Source organism: Mchenga conophoros, linkage group LG17 (assembly GCF_057382185.1).
Source record: "Mchenga conophoros isolate Kocher_MC1m ecotype Shallow Benthic linkage group LG17, M_conophoros_male_GT1.1, whole genome shotgun sequence".
Taxonomy (NCBI): domain Eukaryota; kingdom Metazoa; phylum Chordata; class Actinopteri; order Cichliformes; family Cichlidae; genus Mchenga; species Mchenga conophoros.
The window spans coordinates 24,094,249-24,119,837 of NC_140542.1; the positions used below are offsets into that span (position 1 = coordinate 24,094,249).

Genomic DNA, 25,589 nt, shown 5'->3' on the forward strand with positions numbered 1-25,589 from the left:
ATATTTACCTCTGTTCTTTAACCTGAAAGAGCATCCTTCCCTGTAAGACCTAGCTGAAGTCATTACTGTAGACAAAGCTTCTTAAGATCTGATGATGTTGTTTTTCAAGCTATCAACAGCAGCTAGCATTTGTCTTCTCCTGAGTGTTCTCCTCATGACGGAACAGAAGTAAAAGAGGCTTACTTTTAATTCAGATCTAACTTAAACTAATTGCTGTAAAATAGTGCAAATGTTTACAATTTAACATTATAAAATGCAAAAGTATCAGTTATAAAGGATCACTTTTATTAAGTATCAATTGAGAGATCTCCATCTTTGGAATACTTAGAATATATAAGCAATTTGCAGTTTTGTGAAAAAGAATTTACCCCTTTCCTGATGTATTAGTTTTTCATATTTGTTATTCAAACCTACCTGGTCCTGTGTGAAAAAACAATTTCCTTCCTTGTTGAGTCAAGAATTAACTGTGATTAACCACATTGTTTTTACACTAGCCACAACCAGGTCTGATTACTGCCAGACACAGTGACTGTATGACTAATCCAGAGAGTTCCTGGATAAATCATTTTAACAATTACCTTAATTTCTTCACAATGTCCATTTATCTAAAAGCGCAGCCCCTGCATGGCAGTAGATCAGACCATCTGAGGGAGTTCTCCCCTTGCAAATGTTTGAGTTGTTTGGCCTCGAGGGTCACAAAGAGCAATATGGTAAATGGCCTGTATTTGTATAGTGCTTTTACTAGTCCCTAAGGACCCCAAAGCGCTTTACACAACCAGTCATCCACTCATTCACACTGGTGATGGCAAGCTACGTTGTATCCACAGCCACCCTGGGGCACACTGACAGAGGCGAGGCTGCCAGACACTAGCACCACCGGGCCCTCTGATCAACACCAGTAGGTAACGGGTGAAGTGTCTCACCCAAGGACACAACGATCGAGACTTTCATAAACGAACATTACACCAACAGCCAACCATGGTGGTGGTAGTGTTATGATCTAGGGCTGCTTTGTTGGACCTGATACTGGATTATCTGCCATAATTGATGGAAACAAGAATTCTGATTTCTGTCGATAAATCGTAAAGGACGATGTCCACCCACCAGTTCATGCCCTGAAACTCAATTTCAGTTATCTAGGGGGTGATCCAAAAGACACCAGCAAGTCCACCTCTGAATGCGTAAAACAAAAACAAAATTAAGGTTTTGGAGTGGCCTAGTCAAAGTCTGAGTTTCTATCACATTGGAATGAAAATTGGGATCTTAAACAGCCCATTCATGCTTGAAAACCATCCAGTGTGGCTGAGTTACCACAATTCTGAAAAGAAGAGTGGATCAAAATTTCTCCACAACGATATGAAAGATTTATAGCCAGTTATCATAAACGATTGATTACAATTCAAGTTGCCAAGGGTGGGACAACCAGTTTTTATCCTAGTTATTAGTTCATACAGTGCCATATGGCAGGAGCACTAATCCCTTATCAGTCATGAGGTTAGTTTCCACTGCAGGTCACATCCTCAGTGTTTGCACTGTGCAGTTACACAAATTACACCTTACACAGTCGTGTTTGTACAGATATTTCTTCTAAAAGATTATATTCAGAATTATATCTTAAGTGTGGAGGTTTGGGAACGGCCCGATTAAGACATTCACACCATGCCTTGAAAAATATATCAGCACCATTTTTCCCTTTAACATAACTATGATTACATAATGTGTCTAAATGGATAAAAACAAGTTTTTCACTGGTTATTTCTACCTGTTCTCAAAACGACCAGGCTGCGCAGAAACTGACAAAGTTGCTGCACAAAATCCAGCAAACTCTGCCCACAGGCACACAACAAGAACCAGATGTGCCACTTTAGTTCTGTTTCACAACAACCATCCCATGACATATCGATGCAGAGGGGGTGTGGTGTCACGTGGACCGGTGTTAACCAGGAATGGTTTTTAAAGGAGCGCTCACAGAGGAGCTTTCCCGAGATCTCAGCCCAGCATTAGCATACACACAACTACACACTTCCTACCTGGAGGACGGAGAGGATGGACGCTGCATACAAGAGGGTTAATGGAAACTACAGCCCAGAAGCAGAAACAGGGGACCAAGCGCCAAGGGTAAATCTGACTTATAGCTGACTTAAAATCCATTTGTGTTTTCTTTCTTTTAGCACTACATTCAATTTTGTCTGTTTATTTGTGTTCTTTTTGTGGAGGTTATGCAAAACAAACAGCCTTAAATAGCGATTCAAACCAGTGCGTTTTTATTAAAACAACAGTATGGCTGGGCAGAGCTAGAAAATTCGGGGTTCAAGAGCAAACAAAGCAGAGAATTACAGTGAATAGAGGTGAAAAACAGCTGACGATAATGGAAAAAGTCAGAGTGCTAAACAAATGCAAGAAATGTCCCTACTCTGCAGGCTTCTGTTTTTGTTTCTGAATGACAAAAGCACCCTTTAAGTTCTTTTTTATAATCAAATAATTAAAGCTACAGGTAACTTTTTGCCAGATGGACCACGAAGTTAATATCTTTAATATCAGTTTGAGCTCTGTGTATCCATTTATTTAACTGGCATCAGATTTCATAAGCAACATATTAGAAATCTTTAACTGGAGCCTGAATAAAAGCCATACAAAAGATGTAGAAATTCAGTCACCTGTTGAACTCTTGCAGTCAAAACTGTCCTTTAAAAGCTTAATTTTATGTGGGTTCCTTTTAAAAAAGCATGGGACATGTTCAGTTTAATAAATAATTAACTAGGTTGTTATTTCTTCATCTGTATTTACTCATCTGTAAAACATCTGTAGAAGAAATGAGGGGATGTGTTGGGTTTTTGTTTGTGTTTATCTGAAACCCTCTTTGAATATGGCTGAGTGTGAAGCTTTGTACTTTACGCGCTGCCCTGGATGGCTTTAAACTACATAACATGCTCTCTAACAGCATATGGCAGGCAGACAAAAGGAGAGCCAAACACTATTCTAACAATTTTTAAATTCATGATTCACATCCCCGCACTAAAAGTGAATCTGTTGCATTTTTGTAATAGCTTTGCATTAACAACACTGTATGCACGACTTCATCCATGTTGTATTTTTATATAAAATCTGTATATTTATCTTAAATACGTCTCTCAGCAGAAGAGAAGGGGCTCCATGTACCTGGAGGAGGAGACCAACAATAAGTCAGAGGTGATCTCCTGCATCTTCTCCTTAAAAGAAGAGGTCGGAGCTTTAGCCAAAGCCCTGAGGCTGTTTGAGGTAAACTTTTTATATCAGTGGACAGCCCTGGGTCCTAATGGGGTTCAGTGACAAACTGAATGCTAATGATATTCAAGTACCTTTCAATATCATTAGGATTTCTAACTTGTTCATTTAGTCATGGAAAGCAAAATTACAAGCAGCTCTTCCAGTAATAAACCATAGGTTGTTAAATTAATGTGTGAATGGTTCGGTATATTAATCTTTATTTATGACAGTGTCTGACTATTGTGAAATGCATTCAAGAAGAATAATTTATTTTAAAAAAATATTCCATCCATCCATCCATTCGCTTCCGCTTATCCTTTTCAGGGTCGCGGGGGGGGCGCTGGAGCCTATCCCAGCTGTCATAGGGCGAAAGGCGGGGTACACCCTGGACAGGTCGCCAGTCTGTCGCAGGGCTAACACACAGGGACAGACAACCATTCACACTCACATTCACTCGCACATTCACACCTAGTGACAATTTGGATTAATCAATTAACCTATCCCCACAAGCTGCATGTCTTTGGACGGTGGGAGGAAGCCGGAGTACCCGGAGAGAACCCACGCAAACACGGGGAGAACATGCAAAATCCACACAGAAAGACCCCGGCCTGATGGTGTAATTGAACTCAGGACCTTCTTGCTGTGCGGCAACAGTGCTAACCACCATGCCACCGTGCTGAAAAATATTAAAATGTGTTTAGCATTGTCAGTACTTTGAACATTGTGCCTCTTGGCTTTCTTGCAGAAAATTAGATTCATAGGGGACCATTAAATGAAGAGCTATAGCCAGCCACTGGTTGCTGGTTAGGTTCCGAAGAGCGGTTCTGACTGGACTAGATATAAATAAAACGCTTCAAGCAGCAGCTATAACTAAATAACATTTCATCCATCTATATATCCATATTCCTCATTTCTGGTTTTTATATCTCACATTTATATCTTATTTGTTTCATCTGTGTCACCAGTGTTTCTAAGAAGCTAAGCTTCAATGTGTGCTTTAATCTTACTAATTAGCATTTTATATTTCATTTGTATTTTCTATAGCACCTTAATTCAAAGTTTTTGTGAGAAGATAAGATAATATAATAGTATATAATATAATACAATAGTTCTGATCTCACTAAGAATTTATACTATTTCTTTAATCTATATTACTTGATTCCACTCTTTGTGGCTGTGAGCTGGCTAAGCTAAGTCTAAGCTAAGCTATAACCATAAGCTACTTACCTTGTTAGACTAACAGGAAAACACCCTGGATGCAGCCCACACAGGAACACCCCCAATCTCTCTAAGCAACATTTTACCATCAAATGGGTGTCTCCTGATTCAAGGTTTTGTAAACAGCTAAATATATGGTAAGCTAAGGTACATCCAGTAGCTAGTTTGTGTTAAGTAGCAACAATTTGGCTGGTCTAACTGAAACAAACTAATAATGACACTGATTGAAATAAATTCACATTTCTATATTATATTTGTTAAATTTTTAAGTTTTATTTTTAAGCTAAGATTTATTATATAGGAAAGTACAATGCAAAGTGGGGGGAGCTAAGCTACCTTGTAAAATGCTAACTCATGCAACAGCTAAGCTAATGCTTAGCTAAACTACATTCACTATTTAGTTAGCTTATTTTAGCATTAGAGTAATCAGTTTAGCTTAATCGAACAAAGTCATGCTAGTAATACCTACAATTTCACCACATTAAAATTCTATGTCTGATATATTTAATCTATATGATTCAATTTCTACTCTTTGTAAGAATGTAAGCTAAGTGACAGGTAAACTAATCCTGCAATAAGCTACCTTGCAGGGCTCTAGACTAACTTTTTGCCATGGGCATACGGCACAAAAGTTAGGCGTACACAAATTTTATAATAATTTATATAATATAAATGTGTTTTTCTGGATACACTGTGCTTTTTCAGCATTCAAAGATTGATGACACCGTGTCAGAGCACTGGCTATGAATTTCAGAAGGATCAGGCCTTAACTTAACAGAAAAGTTAGCAATAGTTATTTTCCTATTACAGCTACATCCACGTCTGTCGTGCCTAGGCTGCTCACTAGGGCTGGGTATCATCACTGATTTCTATAATCCATTCGATTCCGGTTTTCAAAGTCCCGATTCGATTCAACTTAGCCTCAGACAGTCAGAAATATTATAATTCTGATCATTTATCAGTACTGACTACATCAGAATTGTGAACATCACAGCAGATGCCTTTGTGTGAAAGTAAGTGAGAATAAAACACAGAAAAACATGAATGAGATTTTCCTGGTCTGGCTTTTTATAGCAGATAACCTTAAAAATATTCTACAATGTTCTGCATATAAAGTTTAAATTTCTTCAGTATTGAACAACAGAAAAAATAGGCTTTCTTGTCCGAGGTCATTTAAGTGAAAAAAAGAAAAGAAAAAGACAGCAGCCGACAGCGCTGTAAACAACGGTAGACTGGTGGGTAATAAGCGAATGAATAATACAGAAAACAGAGATTGGAGACGGGAAACTGTTCTTGAAGTACAGAGTGAGAGAGTATAGAGAGTATAGAGAGAGAGAGAGCTAGCTGTGCATGAAGTGTGATTTTAATAGTCGTGGAAGCAAACAGCAAAATTCATGACCACATTGATCAAATGTGAAGCGCAGTTTGCTGCTTCTTTTGCTGCTGGCTCTGTGAATTTTGGTTGGAGAGAGACAAAACCTACAGCTCAGAATCAACGCAAAAAGACGTAATCACAGCGCAGACTGGACGCATCAGAATCGCTAAGCTCCGATAGCGTGTCCGTCTACAGGCCGTCGGGTGAGAAAGCCGAGAAAGACAAAGTTGATTCTGAGTTCTGTGATTACGTCTTTGTGTGGAATCCGTGTACCTGCTCTCATTTGCTGTTTGGTTGTTGTTTAAATGGTTTTGTGAGCTTTAATCTGAGAATCTGCCGTTTCTGGCAAAACACAGTTATATTTAAAAGTCGATTCAGGATTTAATGAATTGATATCGCTTTATTCAAGCTACCAGAGGTGGGACCAAGTCATTGTTTTGCAAGTCTCAAGTAAGTCTCAAGTCTTTATCCTCAAGTCAAGTCTCAAGTAATGTCAGGCAAGTCAGAGTCGAGTCTCAAGTCACTGGTGTAAAAGTCCAAGTAAAGTCACAAGTCTGAAATTTTGAATTTCAAGTCCTTTCGAGTCTTTAAAAAAAAAACGAAAAAAGAATGTTGCAGTTATGCTAAATGTAAATATTAGACCATGTAATTTTTAAATCTGTGTTTTTCTCAACACATGACAAAATAGTGAACTTGGAAAATATACACAAATTGTGAAATTGCACCTCTTTAAAATGCAGCTCAATTAAACCTAGCTCCAAGAATAATTTTCACCGACAGTTCTGAGATAAGCTGCATGTTATTCTTGGATGCGCTTGTAGGACCGGCTTTAAAATCGCATGACAAAAATATCATACACATTAAAAAAAACTGCATCACCAACGTAGCCTGGACAACATTTGCTAGTTAGATGAAGTCAGCTATCTCATCTTAGCATATTTATATGCATATTTATAATCATACGGTTCTTGGAGTGAGTGCACACACTCATGAAGTTTAGTAACTTCAGGTCACTGCAACAAGCCCAGGTACAGTTTACCGACGGATGGGTGCAGGACCTTGAAATGCACCGTGTAGAACGAAAGACCATCGTACGTATCATAAGTTTACCAGTCTCACAAATCGTCGTCATAAATACACATTCCTTAACCGTTTATTAATATAACCTTTGAGCTCAACGGTAATTAATTAGTAGTGGAAATAATTTCTGGTACGCGTTACAGAAATGTAGCAGTGACAATAATACTGTATGCTGTAATCGTACTGGGCAATTAGTGATACAAAACAACTGTTTTATCCTGTGAATAAAAGTATGTTTTTGTCAATGTACCATAATAACAGAAGCGAAACACAATATTGTGTCAGGACAATTCACTATTTATGCACAATAAACAAAGGAGCATAGCGCGACAATTTCTGTTCAGCGTCAGACTTGCTTGTAACCTATATCACCAATTATGTTATGAAAATGACGCATTAACTACAACAGAAGACTGACCTTTGTGGAAATGCTTGGAGCAGACTAACATGTGAGCTGGAGTGTTCTGGGACGTTATATTTGGTCTTTGAATGGCTGCGATCCAGGCCATCCGTCGCGTCTTTGTTACTTCGGAAACATGGCTCGAACAATTTCTCTTCAACGACGTAATCCGATAACAACCGATTTCTTTACCCGTCGGCTTCCAGTGGCTGTCATGTGACCGGCTATTGCAGTTAATAATACAACAGCTTCTTGCCATTTTTTGTGTTTCTTTTTATCGCTGTATAACTGATTTCAATTAAAAGCCTGCGTGCGCTAGTACCTCTTGCCACGAGTTCCCAGAATCCTTTGTGGTTCTACCCCAGAATGACATCACATTTTCAATCTCTATATGCATGTTACATTTTATATTTGGGGTGAAATATCAAGTCTTTTCAAGTAAACCGGTTCAAGTCCAATTCAAGTCCCAGGTCATTGGTGTAAAAGTCTAAGTCAAGTCACAAGTCTTACAACATTTTTTCAAGTCAAGTCTAAAGTCATAAAATTAATGACTCGAGTCTGACTCGAGTCCAAGTCATGTGACTCGAGTCCACACCTCTGATAGAAGCCACTAGAAACAAACTATTCCAGCCTAATTGATGACATTTATGGCATTTGTTTTCTGTGCTGACTGATATGCTGCTCAGTGCTTTGCTGCCTGCTTTTAAATCAGATGTCACTCTGAACATAAACACAAGCTACATGTGATGTCTCTGATGTGTATCTGTTTCTACCCGTGCTGATGCTAGCATGACTAAAGCTAGCCAAGCAGCAGTAAATATGTGAAGTAAGGCAGAAGGATATACTCATCAAACAAACAGGATCATAAGAATATAAAACCACGAGCACTACAAATGTAACAGAAATATGTTGACATAAAATGGCATGTTATTTGAAATCTACACGGAACAATGACAAAACTACTTTTTTTCAATTTTTTCAATTTATTTATTTTTTACCAATTGTCCAAATTAGTCTGTGATTGGCCTTAGTGTGACAGAAATCATATTTATATACAACTAAATATGACTCAGCAAACATGTTATAAATGGATGATTCCTCACTTGATGACGAATGATCCATTTCCATATTTGCTGAGTCTTAAATTTGATGTCAGTGAACTTTTCAGTGGTTGGTGTTAAAAAAAAGCCCCCAAATCCCCTATGAGCAAGCACTTGGCGACAGTGGAGAGGAAAAACTCCCTCTTAATAGGGAGAAACCTCTGACAGAACCGGGCTCAGGAAGGGGTGGCCTTCTGTCTTGACCGAGAGGGCTTCAAATGTTCACTGACAATTTAGTTGTATATAAATATGATTTTTAGGACTTGATGTTGACACCAATTATGTGAAATTGGGGACGCGCACAGTTCCGCTTCTTCTTGTTCTTCTTCTTACTTGGCGGAATCTCTGGCAGGCTCTTGACTTCAGTCTTGAGTTCAGCCACCTTGACATTGAGCATTTTCTGTTTGTCTTGTACACTTTGCAAAGATTCCTGTACAGAAAATGCAGCTGACTCTTCTTTTTCTATCTTCTGTTGTTCTGTGGTGTCTTTTTCTTTCTGAGGCTCCTGCAGAGACCTTGCAGTGGATGGCAGTGAGTCCTCTTTTTCCATCTTGTCCTGTTCTCCAGTCTCGTTTTCTTTCGGAAGCTCAAATTTGTGCATTTCATTTGCAGCAGTGGAATTTTGTTCTTTGTGCTGCTGTGGGATTTTAAGTGAGGAAGCTTTGGCCCCTTTCAGCTCTGGCTCCAGAGACTCTAGCTTCAAATCATGAAGGGCCTTGTTGGGGCAGAGCTGGGATTTCAGGTCACTGATTTCCAGGTTGAGTGTCTCCTGCTCCTGCCTATGTTTAACGGCCTGCTCTTCAAGCTGATTTTGAGCTGCTAGGAGCTGTTTCTGGAGCATCTCAATCTGCTCTTGCTGAATCCTACATTTGAGCTCAAATTCAGCCTCCTTAGAGGACTTCAGTCCTACAGAGTCAGTGTGTGAAGCCTCTGTGGTTGGAGTGGCAGACTCCACACACTGCTCTGTGGTAGGGTGGCTGATTTGGTCCTGCAGGGTAGCAATCACCTCATCCAATATGACCATAGCTTCATTGTCACTCACGAGAGTGTCTGTCTCACTGATGTCATAGGGCTTATTACTAGAAGCCTCTTCCAGCTGCTCTATGAGGCCTTTGATCGTTTCCTCGTGATTTTGCTCGTTCTCGTGAATTTCTTCACGAAGTTTGTTCACCTGAAGCTGGTGATAAGAGGCCCTCTTGTTTGCACCTACCATTTTACCGTAAAGGTCGTTCTGATGGTATTGGGAGGCTTCCAGTTGGTGTCTGAGAGCAGCAATCTCGTGCCAGGGATTAAACGGGGGTCTAAATGTGGGAATGGGTTGATACTCCCAAGTCCCTCCATTAGGCACAGGGTTTGGTCTGCTGGGGTTCTTCCCATTTCTCTCTCTCTCCATGTCCTCCTTTGCATTTGAAATGGGGAGCATTTCTTCATTTTTTGGGTTTGCTCCATCAGCCGTGCTGTTTTGAGCTTCAAGAAGAGCCCGGGCATATGCCCGAGTAATTGCTCTTCTTGGTTCTTCAGCCACTCTTTTCTGTTTTTGCTTTTTTTGTTTCTTTGGTTTCACAACCGTTTCCTTTGGTGGTTGTGCCACAGGAGACTTTTTAGTATTTGGTTGTGCGGCTTTATCAACCTCAGGTTTTGGTGTGATGACCATTTCTATTTTTGCTTCTGCCATTGTAGATGCGTCAGCGTGTGCGTTTCTCTGCGTCCGCCTTGTCTTTGTTTTAACAACCAGGTTGCTTTGTGTTTCTGCCATCCGAGATCCACTAAAGTCGGTTGAACGTCTCCCCTATTTATAGGGTTTTCCAGTAGAATGTGCACTGTGACATCACAGGCTGTTCCTGTGATGCGCTGTTCCTTTGAAGTGCCATGATTGGAACAATTCAAAATAAAATGCCCACAAACCTAATGTAAAGGAAAGGCTTTTATTTTGTAGCACATACTGAATTAACACTATAAAAGCTACTCTACAGGAATTGCAGTAAAAAATAAAACAAAAGCAAAATATGTTTTTTAAATGGTTGTTAAAAAAACTAACCAAAGTAGAAGACAACTGTTTAGTGGAAAGTATTCGACATTCTAGAGATTCTCAGGCATAATAACTTCTTTCATAATTTAAACAAGGACAGGTAGAAAACGTTCATATTTAGTGAAAGATATTTATTAACATTATCCAATGAGAGTTACTGAATGTCTGTAGGCAGTGAGATCTTGGTGGTTGATGAGGCGACAGAATGTCATCTATGTTTGGTTTTAAATTCAGTTTCAATGCTGAATCTAAGAAACAACAGACTGCAGAGGGAGACTTTAATAGAGGTTTACTAACTCTTACTATCATATACATTGTGGAAAAATCTGTCTTTATTTAGCATAATATATTTGTTATAAGCACTAAATATGTTTTATGATTAACTGATGAACCCTAACGTACCAAGCTGAAAATTCTGCTCACCAGTCAGCAGCTTATATTCACAAAAAACGGATAAATCTGCGATCCATGCAACTCTAACCAGCAGAGGTGGGACCAAGTCATTGTTTTGCAAGTATCAAGTAAGTCTCAAGTCTTTATCCTCAAGTCAAGTCTCAAGTAATGTCAGGCAAGTCAGAGTCGAGTCTCAAGTCACTGGTGTAAAAGTCCAAGTAAAGTCACAAGTCTGAAATTTTGAATTTCAAGTCCTTTCGAGTCTTTAAAAAAAAACGAAAAAAGAATGTTGCAGTTATGCTAAATGTAAATATTAGACCATGTAATTTTTAAATCTGTGTTTTTCTCAACACATGACAAAATAGTGAACTTGGAAAATATACACAAATTGTGAAATTGCACCTCTTTAAAATGCAGCTCAATTAAACCTAGCTCCAAGAATAATTTTCACCGACAGTTCTGAGATAAGCTGCATGTTATTCTTGGATGCGCTTGTAGGACCGGCTTTAAAATCGCATGACAAAAATATCATACACATTAAAAAAAACTGCATCACCAACGTAGCCTGGACAACATTTGCTAGTTAGATGAAGTCAGCTATCTCATCTTAGCATATTTATATGCATATTTATAATCATACGGTTCTTGGAGTGAGTGCACACACTCATGAAGTTTAGTAACTTCAGGTCACTGCAACAAGCCCAGGTACAGTTTACCGACGGATGGGTGCAGGACCTTGAAATGCACCGTGTAGAACGAAAGACCATCGTACGTATCATAAGTTTACCAGTCTCACAAATCGTCGTCATAAATACACATTCCTTAACCGTTTATTAATATAACCTTTGAGCTCAACGGTAATTAATTAGTAGTGGAAATAATTTCTGGTACGCGTTACAGAAATGTAGCAGTGACAATAATACTGTATGCTGTAATCGTACTGGGCAATTAGTGATACAAAACAACTGTTTTATCCTGTGAATAAAAGTATGTTTTTGTCAATGTACCATAATAACAGAAGCGAAACACAATATTGTGTCAGGACAATTCACTATTTATGCACAATAAACAAAGGAGCATAGCGCGACAATTTCTGTTCAGCGTCAGACTTGCTTGTAACCTATATCACCAATTATGTTATGAAAATGACGCATTAACTACAACAGAAGACTGACCTTCGTGTTAATGCTTGGAGCAGACTAACATGTGAGCTGGAGTGTTCTGGGACGTTATATTTGGTCTTTGAATGGCTGCAATCCAGGCCATCCGTCGCGTCTTTGTTACTTCGGAAACATGGCTCGAACAATTTCTCTTCAACGACGTAATCCGATAACAACCGATTTCTTTACCCGTCGGCTTCCCGTGGCTGTCATGCGACCGGCTATTGCAGTTAATAATACAACAGCTTCTTGCCATTTTTTGTGTTTCTTTTTATCGCTGTATAACTGATTTCAATTAAAAGCCTGCGTGCGCTAGTACCTCTTGCCACGAGTTCCCAGAATCCTTTGTGGTTCTACCCCAGAATGACATCACATTTTCAATCTCTATATGCATGTTACATTTTATATTTGGGGTGAAATATCAAGTCTTTTCAAGTAAACCGGTTCAAGTCCAATTCAAGTCCCAGGTCATTGGTGTAAAAGTCTAAGTCAAGTCACAAGTCTTACAACATTTTTTCAAGTCAAGTCTAAAGTCATAAAATTAATGACTCGAGTCTGACTCGAGTCCAAGTCATGTGACTCGAGTCCACACCTCTGCAAGCTACTCACCTCCCACTTCCACCTGCACTTTCAACTGGACCACGGCCAATCAGAGAGGTCCCGCCCCTTACTATCTCTGATTGGTTTAGTCCACGATAAGGGCATAATGTGTGTCTGTTGTTGACCACAGGGAAGGTTGCAGATTTTTTTTTTTTTTTTTATTACCCGAACAGTTGGTCGCACAGGTGCAACCAAATGGTTTTTTTTAGTCGCACCACTGAAAAATTTGGTCGCATTTGCGACCAGATTGGTCGCACTCTAGAGCCCTGCCTTGTAAGATGCTAAGCTATGGCAGAGCTTAGCTCATGCTAAGTTACAACCAACAGTTCGTTAACTTATGTTAGCATTATAAGAAACAGTAATGACTTGCCTAATGACCACTAATCTCTCTAAATAACATTTGAAATCCCATTTGGTTAATGTATATCCCCATGACTGGACTCTGTGTGAGAAGCTAATCTGGCATAGTTTTGGAAGGCTGGTTTTGCTTAATACTAATTACTACTAACTGTTACAAATGATATGTATGAAAATGTTATTGATCAAATGTAAAAATGTTTCTGGCAAGGATCCTTTTCTTTTTACACTTTGGCCTGTGCAGATAAAACAAATAAGAAACAGCTGGCTTCAGTGAGATTGGTATCTGTCCATCTTACTTAACTCTGGGCCGTGTTGCCAACTCCTCAGTATTGAAAATCGCTATTGGCTGTCCTAAAAGTCGCTAGAAGTGGCTAAATGATGTCATCGCCTAATTTGCATAATTGGTCATGCTAATGTGATTGTAACCTACATTGTTGGAGAGAGGAATAACATCGTGGAAGAGACATAAAGTGAATAAAAAAAACGTCCTAAATGCATTTAGTTTACTTAGAACTACAAATTAAATCTCTTTTAGCAATTTTTGTGCTTTTTTTAATGTCACAATTCCAACCCTGCTCCTTTACCCGGGCTTGGACCGGCAAAAGTGACCCGAAATAGGCACTCTGGTGGAGTTACTTTGTGTGTGTGTTTTCCGTAAGTTTTAAACCTTGTGATCCACAAAACAGCATAAGAGTAAAAGAAGAACTGACTGCGTTACAGTCAGTGTGGGAGCAGCGGCTTCGCTCATGCGCGATTCATTTGCACTTTGGACGCATAGGTGTGAACATCTTCTACCCTGATAGCAGCTGGGGGAGGACTATCCTCCACCCGTGAGCACTGTGGAACGGGCGAGGTGCCCACGGCAGCACCCGCTGCTTGTTGAGAGTAAAAGCGATATGCGCTTTCACGTCAAAAAGTCGTCATAAATAAGTCTCCAATAACACCAGAAAAAGTCGCCAGATTTGCTAGTCGATTTTTAGAAAAAAAGTCGCTAAGGGGGTCTGAAAACTCGCTAAATATATAAATATATCGCTAAGTTGCTAACACTGACTCTGGGGGGAGACAATTTGTCAACCTGCTCCTTTAAAAAAAATGGTTCATGACAAAGCAGTTATGTTACGATAAGTTAATGATTAACATTAAACAAAACAAGCCACATGAGGAGACACTAAAAAGTAAATCCTGGGAATGTTCCACTTTAGTACATAATTTATACTAGTCATGTCATTTAAATACAATATGGCTTTTGGCGAGGGGAAAGAAATGTACAAATAGGCTAAGCGCTTTGCGGTGTAGTTTTCATGCTCCTGGCTTTTTCTGACTCTTTAAAGGAGGAAACTAAACAAACAGAGCTTATCTCACATGTTTGTATATCAGTGGTTTGCAAACATGGCAGGTGCATCATTGATCTCAGCTGGGGGTAGTGATAAAGAACCAGGCAAATGCTGCTTGAAAATTCTCCATTCTTACACGCTGCAAACTGATTGCTGTGCTGTACCTATGTGAAAGTAAAGTAGTTTACAACATACTATGCTGATGACTAACAGCTGTTTTTATCTATAAATTCTTCTTTATGTTTTGTTAGGAAAATGGGAAAACGGTAGAGCAGTTTCTTGAAACATGTATGGAAATATAATGAGCTTAAATTTTTTATGACGATCTTTATTCTTCAAACCACCTGAAATCGCTTAGGTAAAGTCTTTACGTAGTCTTCAGGGATAGTTCTCCAGGCTTCTTGAAGGACATTCAAAGCTCTTATTTGGATGTTGGTTGCCTTTAGATGAGCTCACACTGCTCTAAATCACTGATAGTGCTCCATTGTGTTTTTCTGTCCAGGTTTGGTTTTACAGCATTGACATTTTTGGGATCATTGTCACGCTGAAAAATGAATGGATCTTGAATGGATGAGAGTTGAAAATCTGATTGTATATTTCTATATTTCTTCATAATCACATTTACAGTTTTGACAGGATCTCCACCACCAAGGCTTGAAATCTAGCCCCAAACACATTAATTTGATAAACAGTCTATGTTGTGGAATCTGTGCATACAATGGTACTTAATGGTTTGTCGTACTTTTGCACATTTACCAAGGAAAATCAGTTTGATGTGTTATTACACAACCTGTTATTGCTTAATCCTTCAAATCCCAACAACATCAGTGCGTCATTGTGTTGTTGTTTCTTCTCATATCGATCTAAATTGCCTCTGCGTAGGTGACTACGTGCTCGTGGTAAATAGCGACTGGCAGCACCTTCATTGTTTAATCTTTAAATCTGACCTTCTTTCAAGTATCAAGTTTTAATTTTTTTTAAATACATTTTGTATTAAAACACTATCATAACATATAAAACCAGCCATGAAAATTATGTTTTCAGTTCATGAAAAGCATTTTTGTGAAGAAAATGTTTTCTTTGTTTAATTTAATTTTCCACATTTTTGTGGGTGGAGATGTGGCTGTGTTGACTCAAATGCAGCTGTAAACATCAGGATCCCCTTTGAGCCTATGAGCTCCCACTCTGCCGATCCTCCCCCTGCTCCACCCCTCATCCTCCCACTGCCCTTAACGTTTCAGTAAAACACGCCAAACGACCCCCAAACTATCAACAGACCCCATTCTTGCCCAGCTGTGATGTAACACATGCTGAGTCCGCTCACATACTTTAAAGTAAATGATGCTGTAAAAAACAAAGCTTCAAGAGTTTGTGCTCCAGGACTTCATTTTTCTCTCCTGTTGTGTGTGTGTGTGTGTGTTTTTTACTGATATATTGAAAACGACTGAGCCATGTGCTAACGTTTAGCCACACAGCTTGGACAACCATCACGTGTTCATTCAGAGAGCCGCTCATAAAAACTGCCGGACAGCTTATCCACCCGGGTTTCAGCGCACATGTGACACAGCGGCATGGCTTTCTTGTGACGAGTCATGCTACCAACTGACCTTGACCTCAGCTGGGGTTATTGTCACCGGCGTCACAGTGAAGGGACGGCTCGGAGGGGTATAGAAATGTGGCAGATTTGCCGCTGCACTATATTCGCTTCAGGACTTGGAATGGTTATGTTAAGCTGGACCAGGCTGCCAGTGGCACGCACATTGAATTATTTCTCTTTGTAGTCATGGACAGATTAATTATGATGACAGGGACACAGTTCTCAATCCAAAACTAATTAAAAATCAGAAACTAAATCTGTCAGCTACATATACATATCATATTTTCTGTGGTGGCCTCACGAATGATTTGATGTATCACATTTTTTAAATTTATTAACAAAAATTTAAGTAATAATATACAGTAATATTGGGTTTTTAATTGAAAAACAGTTTTAAATCTCTTCAAACAAATGAAATTCAAAAAATGCCATCGTGGTCTCATCTTTGGTCGGGATGCAGAACCACATGACCCGTAAAAAAAAGCTGAATAGGATCCAGATGGGAGAAAACGTGATGTTGGGTTGCCTACGCCCTCCTCTGCAGCCTATAGCGGACCAAACAAATAACACACTCCCTCCAAAAAGTTACATAAACGTGCACAAAAACAAAAGCACATTTAGGTGAAAATTACCATATAAAATTCATTCACATACAAGCCAGAACTATTTTGCATGTTAAGATCAAGTACAGTTCTTGAATTTCAACCATAAAACTCTGGAAACTTCCCAAGGGTTCCACAGTTGTGTACTAACTATTACAACATGTCCCACACGTCTTTACTAAGAGAATGCATCCAGTGTCTGGCTCAGCGAGTTCCAGCCAGCTGACCTGTGGTCTTCACAAAGTCTGATAGAGTGCACTCTAGTAGTTTACTAACAGCACACCACCCTCTAGTGATAGCACAAAGGCAGTGCTGCGGGACAATTTTCCACCTTGTTTTTTATTAGAAATCCCTCTCAAACAAATTTAACATTTCCGTATACAAAATACATGCGTGGATGAGCGTAAACATAAAGACATAAACAGCTGACACCCGCATGCCAACATCTTTCTTTTTGCAGGAGAAAGGCATTAACCTGACACACATCGAGTCCCGTCCATCACGCATGAACAGTGAGCAGTATGAGTTCTTCATCAGCGTAGACTCCTCCTGCTCTCAGGCCCTGGATGAGGTCATTGACTGCCTGCGCACACAAATCAGCGGCCATGTGCACGAGCTAACACGCAGCAAAGAGAAGGACACAGGTTAGTGAGTAAGTTGTATGAGGATGTCCACTGAACAAGAGCACCTTCAATCAGCAACATGATGAAATTATTAAATGTGAATATATGTTGCATGTGAATGTCAACTTACAGATATATTCTCGTGTTTAATATGCCAGTCATTTCAGCCTTTAAGTGCTAAACAAGCAATGCAATGAAGTTTTAGACTTATAAATCAAAATCTGAGTCGCTTTTATTTTTAGCCAAAGGATGGCACTAGGTCTCCAAAATGATTACAAGAGGCACATGAATACCTGCAAATAATTAATTACAAGCCATTTGATATTAAACAAGGTCATTCATTGCAAAATAACAAAAAATGTAGCACAATGGGGATTATCTTCTGGGGATCATAAATGCTTTTTGTCAAAGAGCCTTTTTCTTCATCTATGTAATTTTTTAGTTTTTAAGAGTATACCCTGGTCAGGGTATACCCTGACCAGTATACCCCTGGTCAGGGTATACTCTGGAACCAGATGTACTAGATTATGTAGCAGACCATCGAGTTGACATTAAATAGTTGATATTTTAGTACAAAACACAGTAAACCTCGATGTAGATGCTTTGTCGAGCCTCTGGGGAACCTTGATGTCTGTACCAAATTTCATTGCGATAGACACCAGTGATCATCCTCTGGGGAAATGTCATTACCGTGCTTCATGTTAAGCCACCCAAGAGATGTAAATACGTTTCACTACATATACATACCTTTGAACTGATTCTGATAAAAAAGGAAAATATGGGCGTATCCTCTGGGGACCCCTGATATCTGTACCAACCTTCATAGCAGTATATTTGAATTCAACACATAAATGAAAAGACAGCAGCAACAACCTATCCCGTAATAATAGAAGTAGTAGTGGTAATATTGTGCGATGTAGATTAAAGATTTTGGTAATAGAGGGAAATTTAGGGTATATTCTCTGAGAACCAGAAACAGCTGTGGTTAAAAAAATGAATAAATCTAAAAAGCTGACACCACTACAGCTGAAATGATCCATTTATCAACCGGGCCTGGTGCTGGGTGTTGAGCTACACCAGACTTAGTAATGGACAGCCAGTGTCGCCCATGAGAATGATGGCCCACTGCCCCTTTTATTAGTTGTTTCCAGAATGACATTAGTTTAGCTACTGAGGACCAACAGGCCCGGCAGGAACAGAAGAGTTTAGTGTCTCCGCCCCAGACTAACCCAAGGACAGAGAACATGCCAAGGTCACGGCAGGCTGAGACAGACAGGGCCACCATGGATCCCCCTCTGACCTCAGCATAGACTCTGTGGCGTACTGGTCAGGGTCAAGTGGACAAGGAGGATATTTATGGCCAGTTTTGGAGACAGCCTAAACAGCTTTATTGTCTCTGCAGGGGCCTCAGGCTGGACCACACTGCCCAAATGCAGATTAATGATTGTGCCTCACTGTTTTTGAGTGTCATAAATCCATATGAATAAGCAGATGCCCCCCTCGTGTACAGCTCTGTTGAGTGTCAAAATGCCACAGCACTGAAACAAATTTTGCAGGCAAAACGCACACAAGACTGTGTAACAATCATCAATATTAATGTGAACTGCAGCCATTTATATAAGTCAGGAATAAAAAAATATTCAGGCTTCAACTGATGATCATTTCCTCAAATGAAAGTTTTTTATTAAGCGCTTTTTACAGACAGCCACAAAGCGCTGTACACAAAAAGTAAAATAAATATGAGCATTAAGTGCCATAATAGTCAAAGAAGAAAGATACAATAAGAAACAATAAAATAAACAAGTTGTTTTAAAATAAATAAATAATCTTGGGATCAGATTTTCTGCAGAATCTCTGAAGCAGACACTCAACGCACAAAGTGTGGCGCAGATATGTTGGTTGACTCCTTTGAGCGTAGTGGGTATAATAAACACAAATACAGTCATTAAAAAAGTATTCCTGTATTAATATGACCCCACTTGGTTATTGTAGTTGTTGAAATAGCTTGGCCACTTGACTTATCTCTGCATAATATGACAATAAAAGGGCACAGAGATGACCTTTAACCCTTTACCTAACACTGAATATCCCCTTCAGACACTGCACGACTGGTCTGTTTGATCCAATGTTGACTTAAAACATAAATTATAAGTACTTAATGACAGCTGTTATCCTCTAGTGCCATGGTTCCCCAATGATATCCAGGACTTGGACCGTTTTGCCAACCAGATCCTGAGTTATGGTTCCGAGCTGGACGCCGATCACCCGGTAAGGACCGACTCATCCACCGCCACATCCTGCCTCTGCGTGTGCACGTGAATGCACGTCCACTCACGTCCACTCACGCCCACGCGCTTGCTTATGAAAAGCAGCGGAGATGACAAGGCCGCACTCCGCCATCCATTCTAATGGAAACTATCTACACACACAAATTGATGTCAGTGCTTTAATTGAGCCCCTGTAATTATAGATAATTGCTCCCTTTTGCCACTGACATTAAAGCAGAATGCATTCATCATAAGCTGAAAAACACTCTACAAAGGCTTCATTTGAATATGTATGTGAGTTTGGCCTTCCCAAAGGATTTCCACCTTTGATTTAGCTCTGCTGCAATCATGAGATCTAACATGGCTTTTATTTGTGTGTGTGTGTATGTTGTCAGGGCTTCACAGATCCAGTATACAGAGCTCGCAGGAAGGAGTTCGCAGACATCGCCTACAACTACAGACAGTAACTACTCCTACTTAATATATTTATGCTCATAGAGACGTTATGGGCTGAGTTTGAGTAATAGTGGGTTTAAAGGATCACCTAATCAGGAAGTCTTATTCACATGTTGGTCAAATGCTGCAGACAAATGATGAAGTGAACTTTCTCATTGGAATAAACCAATATGTTTTTAAAAAAGAGTTTACTGTGTAGATAATTTAAAAAAAAATTTAAGTTATACTGTAGCTTTAGGGTATAGAGAGAGTATCGAAGTCCAAAACAAAAACACAGGTGAAGTAAAAGGGAAAAAAAACCAACAAAAAATATAAACTAAAAATATTTTTTTGTCCTTTTCTTCACAAAATTCAGTCTTTCTTTGTGAGGTTTTGTTTTGTTGATTTTATTGACTTAATATGTTGTAGACCTGCAGAGTTTTCCACTTTTGTGGTAAGGACATTGAGTCTGCATGTACTGAAATGTGCTATGTAAGTTAAATTGACATTGATATATTTATTCAGTGATAAATTATTTATGAGAAAGCTGTTACAAATTAAATTATTGCAATATTTCCTAAAGGAATTGCAATATTTCAATTTTTTGTTATATAATAGATTATTAATAGTATCATATTATATTTTTTCAAAATTTCTAAATGCTCATTATATCATATAATTATTTATTATTTTTATTTAATTCTAATTTTTATTTTTGTACGGGTTCTACTAATTAATTCAAGCCTTTCTATGGGCTGTTTTTATTGTCTTTTCTGCCGTGACACAGCAATTACATAAAGAATTCTATATTTATTTATTTCATTAAAAAATACTATATAATTATTTATATAATATATGATATTTATATATGATATATTACCACTATATCATATTTTAAATTATTTTTTATGTAGAAAAAATTACCACATTTATTTTTTGATGCTACCACTAAAAATCCTCCACATCAGACATTAGAAAAACTCTACATATAAAACTACAGCCATGGTGAAATTTTTATTGCCGTTGATGTAGACGCTCAAAAGCCATCAATTTATTTTTTAGTAATGTTCACATATAACCGATAAAATGTCTAAAACATGGTTTTAGCTGGGTCGTTAGTTGCTGAGTGAGACTTACAGGAGCAGCGAGTAAAATAAAACTGATATTTTTCAGGTTAGAAAACAGGAATAATGAGCTGTGGCTCAAAGGTTTGTTGGGTTCAGGGAGACTTGGGGAAACATCCACAGAAAAACTGATTCGATTTAAATCTAGAAAAATTTAAGGTAAACACAGTGTGGTGATGTTAGTGTTTATCAGGGAAACATAACTTCTGTTGTGACTGCTGTTCCAGTGGACAGTCCATTCCCAGGGTGGAGTACACAGAGGAGGAGAAGGCCACCTGGGGCACGGTGTTCAGGGAGCTGAAGACTCTGTACCCGACTCACGCCTGCCGTGAACACAACCGCGTCTTCCCCCTGTTGGAGAAATACTGCGGCTACAGGCCAAACAACATCCCACAGCTCGAGGACGTCTCCCGCTTCCTGCAGTGTAACTCCACACCTAAAAAAAACACTTGTTTTTTATCACTCCGAGGTTAAAATGCAGACATTTGAAAGACTATGTTTAATAATATAATTTATAAATGCACACTATTAAAAAGCTGCTAATTACTGCCTATAGATGGCAACAAAGCTGCTATAATATGTAAATTCTCTTCTAATGATTGATAGAAATAGACAATCTCTTTCTGTTATGAGTCACGCAACATCACACAGTCCATGAAACCCAATGCATGAGTCATCATTCAGTTCATTTGGCTGTACAGACCCCCACTTCCTCTTCCTCCCTTCCTATCAATGCATGCTCTTATTCAACTCAAGCAACAAAACGCTCACTGTCTCATCTCTTTCATCTCCCCACCACTCTCCTGCAGCATGCACAGGTTTCCGGCTTCGCCCCGTAGCTGGCCTGCTCTCGTCCCGTGACTTCCTGGCTGGACTCGCGTTCCGCGTCTTCCATTCCACGCAGTACATTCGCCACGGCTCCAAGCCCACGTACACACCTGAGCCGTGAGTGTCTCAGTGTATAAAGCTAATAAAAAATTACAGGTGAAGTAAAATCTTCCTTATTACAAGGAAGTAAAGATTTCTAAATTAAAGAGCAAATTGTGTTTCTAATCCAGGGATATCTGCCACGAGCTCCTGGGACACGTTCCTCTGTTTGCTGATCCAAGCTTTGCGCAGTTCTCACAGGTAATATTAAAGAGGAGAATTAACACTTTACTTTTTCCCTTTTCTATTATTCAGATTAGACCAAGAGTGATATGAATTCCTGTGCTGAGGCAAAAAGATGACAAATCTCAGTTTCACCAGTTTATCCTGGCCTTGTCTGACAGCGTGAGCAGCTCCTCTTAACCCATGTGCTTTGATCCCACACAGGAAATTGGCCTTGCATCTCTCGGAGCGCCGGATGAGTACATTGAGAAACTTGCTACCGTGAGTACTGTGTACAAGGCAAACAGCGGTAATAGATAAGAGCCTCTAATTACAAAAGATTGGATCAATCTAGACCACATTAAATAACCTGTTTCTTAATCTAACAGGCTATTCTGACATGTCGCTGCAGGATAAACACAGGTTTAATTAATAACATTAATTACAGTCCTCTTTGCTTTATAGAGCCTTTGGATTGTAAAAATAAGAAGTGCATTTTGTCCATGACACGTGTTTACCTTGTTATGACATGGAAAAAACAGTTATTGTATCTTAATGCAGAAATTGGTCAAGACGAGCTTGAATTAGTATTAAGGCTTTCTGTTGATAAAGTAGTACATATATGTATCTATATGTCTAGAAATATCAAGACATATATGCTGCTAAACACATTTATTGCAACTCTTTCAGTACCTCCAAAATCATGAATAATTTTTTTTAAAAGTTCATTATTAATATTATATCTGTATTTAATATTCCTATTTTTAAATACTCTGAGTAAAACAAGAGATAAAATGTGATCTAAATCCTAGAGTTTATTTGAGATTGTGTATATCAGAAGCAAACCTCAAGAATCTTAATGACAATTTATATTTTTGTCTTACATAAGTAAATATAAAAAGGAATAAAAAAGAGTGGAGAAATATTAAGAGAATAATAAAAAATAAATAAAAACTTACTTTACATAGTATAAAAATGCAATTTTTATGTCATGATCTTGTTTAAAATAAGATATTTTTTCCTCAGATTTCCTCTGAAACCCAAAGCTTCCTTTCCTTTTTTTTTTTTTACTGCAAGTCACATTTCATGACCCAGGTGTGTGTCCCTCAGGTGTACTGGTTCACCGTGGAGTTTGGCCTCTGTAAGCAGGGCTCTGAGATCAAAGCTTACGGAGCCGGCTTGCTGTCTTCATTTGGAGAGCTGGGGGTAAGAGGAAGCCGAGTACAGCGATGACATTTTGCTTTCTGTACATTATTTTTATAACACATTTGCCTTATTGCACAACAGCAGGCAGTGGGTTAGTGGTCCACTCGGGTTCAGGTTTAATGTGTCACTGGGGGAGTTGCTCAGCAGGGCGGTGGTAAAGTGGTTCAGTGGGTAAGCACTCAGGTGGGGGCAAAGACTTCGAGGTCATGAGTTACATTAGCTGCTGTCAGCAGAGGATGTCCACTCAAGTCAGCAGAGTCTTAAATCGTCCCGCACTTCCTGTTTACAGACAGGAATAGAGATGCTCATTGAGAAAATAAAGCAGTGAAAAGAAAAACATTTTTTTCTTTCAGTACTCTCTAACAGAAAAGCCCAAACTTATGCCTTTCGACCCCGAGAAGACGAGTGTCCAGAAGTACCCTATCACAGAGTACCAGCCGGTTTACTTTGTGGCAGAGAGCTTTGAAGATGCCAAAGAGAAAGTCAGGTAGGACAATTTTTAGTTTTTTAGTTGTTCTAAAATTTACAATGCATGCGAGTCTTTAATCATTCACATCTCTCTCTGCAGGAAATTTGCAGGCACGATCCCCAAGCCTTTCTCAGTGCGCTACAACCCCTACACCCAGAGCATCGAAGTGCTGGACAACACCCAGCAGCTCAGGAACCTGGCTGACAGCATCAACAGTAAGCAGCTTTGGTCAAATTACTTATGACTAGTCGTCTGGAAATATCAAATAATAGATGTCTGAACGTGAATGAATGTTTGACTTTGAGTGCCTTAAATTTAAACACCAAGCACAGTGTGGATTTGTTATGTACAGTGACCCCAAACTCCAAAAAGCACGTGCAAACTCCAAAAGTTTGTACGTGTTTGTCTAGACCTGAACACAACCATACAATCAGCCAAAGGCCCACAGACCTGGATGTATACACTCAAAGGACTAATCATGGAAATGCATGCAGTGTGAGACACAGGTGAAAATAATCAACACAATGAAATGGGCAGGAAGTGGAACCAAAACAAGACCTGGGAGTAAACCGTCAAAATACAAGAGAAACAACCCAAATGACACAGGCTTTTCTCACCTCCAGTTTTTACCTCCTCGTCTCCTCCGTCCTACAATAGAATAAAATAGAATGTTTATAGTTAGATGTTTAGATGTTTATATAAAGATGTATTTATTTTCACGTGTACAGTGGTAATTAGGTGCAATTTGAACACTATATAAAAACACTATATAAAAACAATAAAGTATATGAAAATATATTAGACATAACAATAAGTAAAAGATAAAAAGTAATCTTTCTCCGATATTACAGCATTTATTGCTTGTACAGCTCTGGGATAGAAACTGTTTTTCAGTCAGTTTGTCTTCATTTTATTTGTTCTGTACTGTCAGCCTGACGGTAACAACCAAACACTAGCTGACCATGGTGATCGATCCATTGTGATATTATTAACCTCTTTGAGGCAGCAGGAACTGCCTGATCTTTCAGACATAGGAGGGGGCATCCAGTGAATTATAGGACTGTGTGGATGTTGCAGCAGAAACATAGAAACAATATGTTAATATGACCTCTGTGGAGCTGTGGTAGAAGGACATTAATGGTCTTTGAGAGATGTTCTTTTTGAGGGTCCTCAGGAAGTAAAATCACCAGCTCTGTGGTGTTTTTACACACTAAGTTAGTGTTATAGCTTCAGTGTGTAAAAGTAGGCAACGTGCCACACAGTATGGTGGGATGACTCTTTAAACAGCTCATGTGTGCAATTAAAAAAATACTCCACCATATTGTGAATGTTATTAAAAGCCATAAATAAATAAAGTCCATAAATATGAAAGCATGCGATGAGCATTAACATACAGCAGTAGTTGCTCCTCTGACTCTTCTATTTTCTTCTGTTTCAGGTGAGATGGGGAAATTGTGCGAAGCCCTGCGGAAGCTGGAGTAACAGGACAGGAGATCAGACTTGGAGAACCCTCCTGACAATTTCTTCTTGGCTTCTTTAAACGTCATGCTTAGAGATTCAACTTCTTTGTATTAAAACACATACGCAAGTCAGATAGTGACCATATTCTTAGAATTCAGGTAATAGGAAACATGGGCCCGTTACTTATGGAGAATAGTAAGTTTATAACCTCATTAATGTTACGTGAAGAATAGCTTTTCAAAATAAGAGCATTGTATAATAAACATTTCTTTGTTAGCTAACTGCAATAATCAGGTTATTATGCTTTTCAAAATGACAGGAGGCTTTCTGTTATTATATTTCATTTAATCTGGATTAATTAAATGTTTTGTATATGCATGACAGTTTTTAATAAATATCTCTGTACTCTGACTGTACTTCC

At 38.9% G+C, this 25,589-nt stretch overlaps 1 protein-coding gene across 2 annotated transcripts; it reads left to right on the forward strand.

Moving 5' to 3' along the window:
- The first annotated feature begins 1,959 nt into the window (after nt 1-1,959).
- Nucleotides 1,960-25,579, forward strand: pah (phenylalanine hydroxylase). Of its 2 annotated transcripts, none has more exons than XM_085252748.1 (13): nt 1,960-2,118; nt 3,139-3,258; nt 16,955-17,138; nt 19,297-19,385; nt 19,780-19,847; nt 21,171-21,367; nt 21,753-21,888; nt 22,002-22,071; nt 22,258-22,314; nt 23,143-23,238; nt 23,592-23,725; nt 23,807-23,922; nt 25,146-25,579. In XM_085252748.1, exons 1-13 carry the CDS (start codon nt 2,047-2,049, stop codon nt 25,187-25,189), a joined length of 1,383 nt encoding a protein of 460 aa, XP_085108874.1. In that variant the 5' UTR covers nt 1,960-2,046; the 3' UTR covers nt 25,190-25,579. The 2 variants fall into 2 exon arrangements, with proteins under 2 accessions (XP_085108874.1, XP_085108873.1); XM_085252747.1 differs by having other exon boundaries at nt 1,964-2,118; nt 3,136-3,258.
- The last annotated feature ends 10 nt before the right edge of the window (nt 25,580-25,589 follow it).